Source organism: Eutrema salsugineum, unplaced genomic scaffold (assembly GCF_000478725.1).
Source record: "Eutrema salsugineum unplaced genomic scaffold, Eutsalg1_0 scaffold_20, whole genome shotgun sequence".
In the NCBI taxonomy this organism is placed as follows: Eukaryota; Viridiplantae; Streptophyta; class Magnoliopsida; order Brassicales; family Brassicaceae; genus Eutrema; species Eutrema salsugineum.
Genome location: NW_006256828.1, coordinates 952,433 through 963,726, shown reverse-complemented (window position 1 = coordinate 963,726; position 11,294 = coordinate 952,433). Strand labels below are relative to the sequence as shown.

The 11,294-nt window shown below is 32.0% G+C and overlaps 1 protein-coding gene and 1 long non-coding RNA gene across 2 annotated transcripts; one reads left to right on the top strand and one right to left on the bottom strand.

Moving 5' to 3' along the window:
• Positions 1-264: 264 nt before the first annotated feature.
• On the bottom strand, positions 265-1,575 carry LOC112086424. The gene is made up of 4 exons (XR_002899526.1): positions 1,194-1,575; positions 880-982; positions 475-551; positions 265-386 (listed from the first exon to the last, which is right to left on the bottom strand). It is a non-coding gene; the product is annotated as an uncharacterized LOC112086424 (long non-coding RNA).
• A 3,327-nt stretch (positions 1,576-4,902) lies between these two features.
• On the top strand, positions 4,903-11,157 carry LOC18016299 (disease resistance-like protein CSA1). The gene is made up of 5 exons (XM_024155343.1): positions 4,903-5,405; positions 7,895-9,063; positions 9,135-9,460; positions 9,547-10,443; positions 10,522-11,157. The coding sequence occupies exons 1-5, from the start codon at positions 4,903-4,905 to the stop codon at positions 11,155-11,157; spliced, it is 3,531 nt and encodes a 1,176-aa protein (XP_024011111.1).
• Positions 11,158-11,294: the final 137 nt, after the last annotated feature.

The following is an 11,294-nucleotide window of genomic DNA, read 5'->3' as shown; positions in this document are numbered from 1 at the left end:
ATTAACAATCAATAACTATAATTATTTCTATTACTAGTATTTGCCCCGTGCTACGCGCGGGTTTTTTGTTGTTATAATATATTTTAATTTTATAGTGTTCATAATATTCATATTAATATCATTATCAATACTATTTTTTCTGAAAGATTAATACAATAAAATATATAGTAAGTTGCCAAATTAACAATGAATATAGTAGTATTTCAGAAAATCATACTAATTTGAACACTTAATTTATGAAATATCACTTTAATAAAGGTAAACCGTTAAAGCTGCAATTTATGAAATATCACTTTAATAAAGATATTGCCTCTTCAATATCACTGGCACTGCATTGGACTTGTTCTGTGTTCTCCTTACCATCAACCGTTAAAGCTGCAAAATTTCTAAACAAAATTACAAATCTCATATTCAGTACGATTCACCGTAATAAAAACCTTTTTGATGGAAGGGAAAAAAAGGTAAAGGACATACATAGTTGATGAAAATTTGGCTTTCATAGTAAGCTTGAGTACACATCATCGGACTTTGAAGTTGTCTTTTTGGTGTTCCTGCATTTACCTCTAGCAATCAGTTCAGTACCTTGCAAACACTACGATTTAATCTCAGAATCAACATTGGAAGCAAAATCCAACCCCAAAATACTAAGAACAGATGGTTCACAATCTAAACCCGAGACTTATTGACAACGAATAACCCAGAAACCCAAAACCAAAAAGTCGAGAATTCACTCAATATCTAGAAAAATAGATTAACTATACTTGGAAAGACAGAACACTTACGACTGGAACTTTAAAATCAAACTCAAAAATAGGAAAAATTTAAAAAGGAGAGACGTTCAGAAACGGAGATTGAGAGATAGGAGAAAGCGGGAAGTACTATTGTAGATTCCGGGGAAGTGGTGCCGCCGTCGATCTGCAAGATAAGTTCCGCTGTCGATTTGGGGGTTTTTTTTTTACTTTCCACTATGGGCGTAGTTAATCTAGAGATTAAGATAGCGTATGAACTATGAACATTAAGTGAAATAGAAAGAAACGTAAATTACCAAATGAACTGAAATCAACAGATTAAAGATGATTTGACGTAAAGAGATAGTATGCAGACTTGATCCTAATATGTAGCCAAAATAATCGATCATAAAGCTGATTTTCCTTCGCTTTCATTTTCAATATAGCAAAAATATTATCACAGACCTGTCGCCTTGACAATTGGAGAATGGAGATGAACTGACATTTCGACTCTATATCGATAATTGTTGAACAACAAATCATCACAAAGTCCACCCTCAAAACTTTTGAATCCGCAGCTACTCATTAAATCATTGATTTCAGAGTGGATTTTATCTGCAAAATTAGGAATTGGAGAGGTATTATGAGATGAGAATAAGAAACATAGGAGCTTATGTGATTGAAGTAATGAAAAGTCTTTGATAACCAAAAGTAGGAAGTGAGATGTGAAATCAAATAAACAAAAAAAAGTTGGAAGAGAGAGCGTCTTTGTAGAAGTAAAAGCTTGTCGTTTGAACTTGATGTTTTGTTTCCAATGTATTGCAGATGGGAGAGAGATGAATCGTTAGAAGGCCTCATTGGAGAAAAGGAGGCGAGTAAATTAGATGAAGTTGTCTATTCATATTTTTGGTATTTTCTGCGAATTTAACGGCAACGATAAAGATGATCGAAGGGGTGGAGATTTTTAGTTGGGCTGGATTTGGGCCTAAATTTAATGGACTGATGTGTTTTCTACTTTTTGGGTTGCAATACCTCTGTTGGATCATAATTATGGTTTTGGTGATGAGCTTAATGATGTGGCAAGTTTTAATGATTTTATTGGATGATTATTTTTCCTATTTTTTGCTGACGTGGACAGCCTTAAAAGCCAGGAAAGTAAACTCTTTTATATAAAGGAGATACTCCCTCCGTTTCACAAAGAGTGTCGTTTTAAGGTTTTATTTTTGTTTCACAAAGATTGTCGTTTTATATTTTCAATGCAGAATTTTAAACAATATTCCAATTTTGACTTTATTGATTTAATGTATTAATTAGAAAAAAAAAGTTATTTAATGCATTAATGAAGGGCAAAGTAGTATTTAATGCATTAATGAGAAAGAAAAAAAAAAGATATATACGATCACATGTTGAGATAGATGTCGAGGTTTTATAAGAGTGATCCTCCATGGGTTGCTGCGTCAATATAAGAAACTAATAAATATTTGTATTTTTCGATCATATGGTGGGACGACTAGGGTTTATGTTATTATGATTGTAGTCTTCTGCGGATTGTTCTATCAAAATATGTAAAATATTTTAGACTAATGCAAGATGACTTAAATTGACGGAGTTGTCCATTTCAATTGTCAATGGAATGAGTCTCCATTTCCATGAGGCATCTCAGCAAAAACCCAGTAAACGGCTACCAATGAGAAAATTCCACACTTTAAAATATTCAAATTAATAAGATTCGTATATTCTAACCATTTGCAAATAAAAATTCCAGATACGCGGTGACGTTATATATGTAAATGACTAATTCCATTGGATTAAGAACCAATTTTTTTGACGTTTGCCACCTAGTAACGTAAGATATAATTGTATGTTAAATGACTAACTCCATTGGATTAAGTCACTTCAATTTGTTGTTGTTGTCAACAACTCAATTCAAGTAATAATATACTTTGTTATAACCAAAAAAAAAGACAGTATGAGGCCATTTTGTTCTTTGGTGACCTAAAAGGCTAAAAGCCTAAAACTATATTTTGGAATGAGTCCCGTTCCATTCTCTGAAGTAGGGAGACATTCGGTATTACATATTTTAGAGAAAAGTTAGTTAAATGGATATAATTAATACATATTATTTAGGGAAATTTACACACTTGTTTTAATAAGCATATCTACACACATTCTATAGTCACTTACAAGCTAAAATTTATCCTACTCTCAAGTCTCAAGTTTATATACTACTTCAGAGGTCTCGTCAGTTTGTGAAAGTAAAAAAGAACACTGGAGCAACGATCTCGTCCGTTCCTTGTGTAAATAATAATGCTCATTATTTGTAAAACAATTTGATTGGTCATTTTTCATATCTTTTTCATTTATTATTACCACATCCTCCCCTTTTCACTTTTATTTTTTTCGTTTTACATGTGTTGAGCACCACAAAATATTATTTTTTAAAAACTTTTTGAAGTGCAATTATTTTATATATATTTTGATACCTATTTTACTACGTTGAAATTACATATGGATCAAAATCTAAGAAACTTGAAATACCTCGGTTTCTGAATAAATAATGGTGCATGAAAAGAACTCAAAAAATGTGTTTGGCTACATATGTCACCAATACACATATATTTTCGGTCACTTATTTATATAGAACTCAAAATTAAGAATGTTTGAACTGAAGCAATTTAAAGATATATGGTTGACTTACCAGGAAACCATGTGAGTGAGGACAAACATGAGAAAGACCATGTGGAGTTTTATAGAGTCAAAGTTGGGGTTTACGAATGGTGGCGGTCAATGAGTTACAAAACTAGAGGTGGATCATACATGATACATCTGGATGATGAAAGTATTCGAGGGACATGAAACTATCCGGGTACATAGAGGTATTCACGGATATGGAGGTCTTCAGGTACATGTGGGACATGTTTTTTAGACTGAGTTCATGTAGGTAAATTCTGTAAGCTGCGCTTATTTAATCTTAAAATGACCAAAAATGATTAGAGAACTAAGAAACAATTTTAATCCATTTAGTATGTTCGAGTAAGAATGACGAAATCTTTTGGCAATGAATAAAAACAAAGAAATGAATAAAATGTATCAAATTAAACCTCAAATGAATGAAAAGAAAAACCTTAAATGGAATGAAAAACAAAGGGAAAACTAGATTCTAATCCTCAAACTCCTATTCTCCATATAATTTTAGAATGTGGGTAGACTCAAAATCAATATCGCAAAGTTTTTCTTCATATAAGATATGAAAAAAATCTTAATGTAACTGTCTAGTTAACTTCATTCAAACCATATATTCTAAATGATTCTTCTTCCCCAAATTTTGCGTTCATAGCCAAGAGGAGACTGGAAGGGTATACAATGTTAGAGGAGTTTCGGGACACAAAATAATAACATAAGAACCTTTTGGGAGAAGGTAACAGTATTTCTACATAATTCCTTCTAGGATTAATTTTGTTAAAAGTAAAATTACATAGTTTAGTTATTTGAAAATAAGAAAAAAAACTTTGTTGTATATACGGTCTAATTAACACCTGTTTTTTTGTTCTAAAAAAATGATGTTTGTTTTCAAATAAATGATGTTTTCAGTTTTCAATACAAAATTCAATAATTTTTAATTTTTTTTGATTATTTCCATTCTACATTTGTTTTTTATTGGTTGAAATGCGTTTAAATAGATAATAAACTATGTTTGTATTATGAAAAAAAAACTTAATTGGATGTTTTTGTTACTTTGACAACAAATCATATATCTCAAGCCTCCAACTTAACACGTTAAAATTTTATTAATTACTTGTGATATTTTATAATATTAGCAGTTCAGTTATTGTATACACTCGAAGACGGCCGACTCGTTCTTATATTCCTCCCGCTCGGCACGTCGCCACTTATTATCATCGAAATCTACAACTCTTGAAAATATATTTTGAGACCAAGTGGTGTAGTCTATAGAGTTCTTGATTTTGAATTTGTCTTCAGAAATAGATTATTAACGTTGTAAGAACTTGTCTCCAAGAATAATATATATACGATAGTTGTAGTCTTGAGGAAGTACGTGGTCGATGGAATTGGCTAGAGATATAAATAACCGACCGTCTAATCATAGGATATGTTGCAAATCGAGCGAATAATTCAATCTAAGTAAAAGCAAATTCCACAAACAAAATTCAAGATGGTGACAACTCTTTCCTCTTCTGACGTCAAAGTAGGACCAGAAGTGTTCATCAATTTCCGAGGAGATGAGCTGCGTAAGTCCTTCATCTCTCATCTCTATTCTAGATTGAGAAGTGAAGGGATCAACGCTTTTATAGACACTGATGAAGGCGCTGGCCAAGAACTCGAAAACCTTTTCAAAAGGATCGAGGAGTCGAAGATTGCGCTGGCGGTTTTATCGAGTAGGTACACGGAGTCACATTGGTGTTTGCAGGAGCTAGTTAAGATCAAGGAATGTAGCATGAAAAGTGAAGGATGCAATAACAATTTATTTGTCATTCCAATCTTCTACAAGCTGGAGACATCCACGGTAAGGGAGCTTACAGGAAAGTTTGGTCTTAATCTCTGGGATCTCTGGAGGGTACCCGGTCACGATCGTAATCGAGACAATCGGATTGTTAAGTGGAACGAAGCATTGGAGAATGTTCTCGGCAAAAAGGCCTTGATATTGACAGAAACCGGGTATGTATTTACTTTGCAATGTTGTATTTAGTACTACATTCTTAGGTAGAATTGAAATGAAGGAAGACGAGCACGCTAGTCCTGTTAGAAAATTATTCCTAGGGAATTATTATATATTTTTAGTATCGTTAAATGGATATATTTGGCGTTAGAAATAGCTAGAATATTCTTTACAGTTTTTATACACAGGAAGTAGAAGATACGAAAACAAAGTAGAAGATACGAAAAAGTTATATTCTATGACAAAAAAAGGAAAAAAAAAGTTTTATAGTCAATTCAAAAAGATGCTTTATTACTCTAGAAATGGAAGCTATATAGTATCATTTAAATTCTATGCAAAAAGAAAAAAAAAGTTTTATAGTCAATTCAAAAAGATGATAACACGTGTTATCAATCATGTCCATATTTTATTATCAAAACAAAACAAAAAGAATAACTTTTAAAGGTTAAACTAGATTCTAACCCCGTGCATCCGCACGGAAATATTTTTTATAGTTTAACGAATTTTAGTAATATAATTTGTGTTTTTGAGTTTAGATATAATTATTTTTATAAATATATTTTTTAATAAGTGAAAATATTGATTTTTGTGTTTAGATATATTTTTATAGTATTAAAATTAATTATGATTATAAAAATATAATTTTAACCCGTCCGCTGATAGTAATTCAAAATGAACTATTATAAAAACATAATTTTAACTTTTCTGTTCGTATTACCGTATAATATAAATATTTGTTAAAAGTTTGAGATGTATTAACAGTATTATTTAGTATTATAGTTTTCTAAAATTTAATCAACAAAGGGAGTGTACAACTGGTTTTTCAAACCACATTATAGTATATGCAATAATTTTTAATTTTGTATGTTTTTATTTTGTATGAAAATATATTTTTAATATATATGTATAATTCAAAATTAGTGATTTTAGTTAACAAAATATTTTTAACCCGATTTTTATATATATTTTTAGTTCTATAAATTTTAAAAAATATATTTTTAATATTTAAATTATACATTTGAATTTTACTTATTATTTTATTATTAATTTGTAAATAAATCATAATCGTAAATATATTATATAAGCAATATAAATATCATATCATTTACATCATTATAAATATTTTATATTTCAAATATGACCATTATTTTTTATATGTGAATTATTTTTTTCAAAAATTCTAAATATTTTTGATAAAAATGTTTAATAGTATAGAAATTATTTAAATTAGAATATTTAAATTAAATCTAAATTAATATCTGCTTTATTATTTTTAATCAAATCAATCAAATCTAAATTACCTATATTTAAGGAATTCTAAAAATATTTAAATTAATAACTAATTTTCGAAATTAAATATAAATAATTATTAAAACTATTTTTAAACATTTAAAAAAAATTAGGAGTGTTTGGAAGCAAGTACTAAATCAGAAGCACATTTAATATAATATTATCGGATGAGTTAAAATTATATTTTTATAATCATAATTAATTTTAATACTATAAAAATATATCTAAACACAAAAATCAATATTTTCACTTATTAAAAAAATATTTATAAAAATAATTATATCTAAACTCAAAAACACAAATTATATTACAAAATTCGTAAACAATAAAAAATATTCCCGTGCGGATGCACGGGGTTAGAATCTAGTTCCTCTTTATTCCTTAAACATACAGCATTTACTAGTAATTTTGGAATTGAAATTCATCTTTCTTCATACTTTTAATTTAAAGAGATTAAAAGTATTCTTCATCAAATTTGGAGAGAAACAATATATAACAAGTATATTTACAAATTAAAAAAGAAAACAGAAAAATTTAGTTAAATAATTGAAGATAAATTGCATATAATTTAAATAATACTAGAATTTAAGTTAGCTAGTTCGTTTCCGCGCACATGAAAAACAAATTTCATTTTTTTTTTGATATTGTGCTAAATTATAATCTGAAACAAAAACAAAATTCTAAAAAAACTTATATTAATGGATCTCTATTATAAAATGGAAGAAGTAATATATAAACTTTCTACTGTTGATTATCTATTTCAGAAAAGAAAAAATAAATTGTATTTTTTAAATGCGAACTACTAAAATTGAAAAGTAAAGAAAGAGAAGAAAAAAAACACAAAAAGATAGATATAAATCATAAAATCTATATAAGATTCATATTATATAAATTTATAAGAATAACAATTTAGTACCATGAGTTTGATAATTTTTTTATAAAGAATCCAACAAATTCTGAATTTGTTTTTAAAATATTGGTTTTATCAATTACATTAAGTTTTTTATTATATAACATTTAAAATTTGTTTTTGGAATTCTCTTATTTATTTAGATTAATTTCAAATTTTTTATTGGGATTCTTGTAAATAACATAATTTGTTGATAAATTTCTAATTTAGAATGTAATTATACGGAATATGGATGGTACATTGGTTTGAAAAATAAGCGTCCCTCATACCTTTTTTTTTTGTTTACAGTAAGGAGGACGATTTCTTGTCAACAATCGTCACACATGTTAAGAATGCCCTAGGCGCAATTTCCTCAAAAAGAGGAAAAAACCCTAAACCACATAATGGGGGAGGAGTAAACCCTAAGCCCAAAAAATGTCTTACCATATCATCAAACAATACTGAACCAGGGGAACAACGCCTAAAGGAACTGGAAGGAAAGTTGGATGTTCATTGCAATGATAACGATACTCGTATTCTTGGACTCGTCGGGATGCCCGGAATCGGCAAAACCTATCTTGCCAAGAAACTCTTCGACAAGCTTAAGAACCGGATCATTTATTGTGTGTTCATCCAGTTCGAGCGTCAGAAGTCCAAGGAGCAGGGAGCAGAGTGGCTACAGAAGAGGCTTGTGGAAGGTTTACTAGATCAAGATGATCTCAAATTACGATGCGCGGATCAAAATGCAGTTGAGTCTTGGATGAAGCGCCTTGGAAAATATAAGATCGTGGTTATTCTCGATAATGTTATTGACCGGGAACAAATTGATGAGGTTATTAGGAACCAGGACTGGATTAAGAAAGGGAGCAGGATCGTCATCACAACACGAGACAAGTCAATCCTCGAGGGACTGGCTTGCGATCTCTATGAGGTCCCTGAGTTGAATGAGAGAGAGGGCTTGGAGCTATTTAGAGCTCAAATGTGTACTACTCTCGAGGGAAGTTTCATGGAACTGTCTAGAAAGTTCGTGGACTTTTCTGGAGGTAACCCATTAGCTCTCAAGGCATTTGGTGAGGAGCTTTGTGGGAAAGACAAGAGTCACTGGGAAGCAAGACTTGGAACACTCACACAATGTTCCAACCAGAATATTGGAAGACAGTTGAGAATCTGTTTTAATGAACTAAACGAGCAGCAGAAAGATGCGTTTCTTGACATAGCCAATTTCTTTAGATCACAAGATGAGCACTACATCAGAAGTTTACTCGATTCTTCTGGCCCTGAATATGTCGGAGCTAGGAACGAACTTAGCGATCTTTTAGATAAGTTCTTAATTAGACTATCTGATGGTCGAGTTGAGATGCATGATCTTCTAATTACAATGGCCAAGGAGCTTGCAAAAACAAGTGGAGGGAAATATTGGCTATTTCCTTCAAGATTTGCAGGGTCTACTAATACGTTGAAAAACAAAGAGGTGAGACAACTTCTATTGCAAGACTTTATTTATTGCAAGAGTTTCATATGTACTTGAAATAACACTTCTATTGATTATTTGATCAACAGGGAAAGGAGAAAGTTAGAGGTATTATCTTAGACATGTCCAAAATGGAAGAAAAGCCCTTACACAACCAAGCGTTTGTTGGTATGAGAAGTCTACGATACCTGAAAATCTACTATTCTCTCGGTCCTAAGCACCGTGAAGTTGAGTGCAAATTAAATTTACCAGATGGAATTGAGTTTCCAGAAGATAATATTGTACGATATCTCGACTGGGTGAATTTTCCAGGGAATGAACTTCCATCAGACTTTGAACCCAAGAATCTTATCGATCTTAGGTTGCCTTACAGCAAGATTACTAGAGTATGGAACTGTGCTAAGGTTTGTATCTCTCTAATCAATCGTATACTAGATTGGTCTTGCATATATTTTGACTGATGGTATTTAATTCTGCTTGGTCGTCACAGGTTGCACCGAACCTGAAATGGGTCGATTTAAGTCACTCGAGTAACTTAAGTTCCATTTTAGGTCTATCAGATGCCCCAAATCTTTTGAGATTAAACCTTGAAGGCTGCAAGAGTTTGAAAGGGCTACCTGAGGAGATGCAAAAGATGAAGAATCTTGTTTTCCTAAACCTAAGAGGATGCACAAGTCTCTTGTCTCTGCCAAAGATTACTATGGATTCTCTAAAAACTCTCATTCTCAGCGACTGCTCAAAGTTTCACACGTTTGAGGTGATTTCAGGAAGTCTTGAAACTCTGTACTTAAACGGCACTGCAATAGATGGACTTCCTCCTGCCATTGGTAATCTCCACGGACTAATCTTCTTGAATTTGAAGGACTGCAAATATCTTGCGACTCTTCCTGATTTTATTTGGAAGCTGAGATCTCTGCAAGAACTCAAACTCTCTCGTTGTTCAAGGCTCAATAGTTTCTCGATTGATAAGGAGAACATGGTAAAGTTGCGGGTCTTACTGCTAGACGAAACATCAATAGCAGAGATACCAGCCAACATTACCTATTTATCTTCACTGCGACGTCTATGCTTAAGCAGAAATGATACAATCTGCAGCATACAATTTGACATGGATGAACTACTCCATCTCAAGTGGCTCGAGTTAAAGTGTTGTAAGAATCTCACATCTCTTTCGAGGCTTCCACCGAAACTCCAATGCTTAAATGCACATGATTGTACTTCACTAAGAACGCTTGAAAGTCCAGTGACTCTTCTTATGCCAACAGAGCAGATTCATTCCACCTTCATTTTCACTAACTGTCACGAACTGGAACAAACCTCAAAAAATGCTATCATATCTTACTTTCAGAAGAAAAGCAAGTTGATGTCAGATGATCGATATAATCAGGTAATTTGAATCCTCTTTTTCTTGTGTTCTCTATTATCTATCCACATTTTATGATGGCATTACTTTAATTTTTTGCAGGATTTTGTCTTCAAAGCCTTGATCAGTACTTGCTTTCCTGGATGTGAAGTACCTGCATGGTTTAACCACAAAGCATTGGGATCAGTCTTAGAGCTGGAGCTTCCTCAAGGTTGGAATGAAGAAAGAATCACTGGGATAGCTCTATCTGTTGTAGTCTCGTTCAACGGGTGCACAGACCAAAACAACAGTCTCCAAGTGAAATGTACCTGTGAGTTTACTAATGTCTCTTTGAGCTCGGAAAGTTTCATTGTTGGTGGTTGGTCCGAACCAGACGAAGAGCCACATACGGTTAAGTCTGAACATGTCTTCATTGGCTACACCACTTGGTTCAACATCAAGAAACGTCAACAACATTCATCAGTCGATTCTGTTTCTCTTAGATTTGAAGTGACAAATGGTACAAGCACGGTTGCAGAATGCGAGGTGATGAAGTGTGGCTTCTCTTTGGTTTATGAGCCGGAAGAAGCTGAGAACACATCTTGCGAGGAAAATTCAAGGATGGATAAAAGCAGCTCTTTTACAGTAGATAATGATGATTGCCCTGGTGAATCCTACTCTGATAATACGCCAACCACAGCGGACTCTAAGAAGACAAATAGTTTCCTGGATAGTTTATTACGTAGAAGAGCGCAATGATCTACGTAAAAATTTTATGACGGCTAAATGTTTTGGTTTTAAGCCTAAGTAAGATTCACAGTCCGAATTGAACAAAGGCAAACCAACAATATCATCTTCCTCTAGTTGTCTTGTTTTATCAATAGTTAACAACGTTT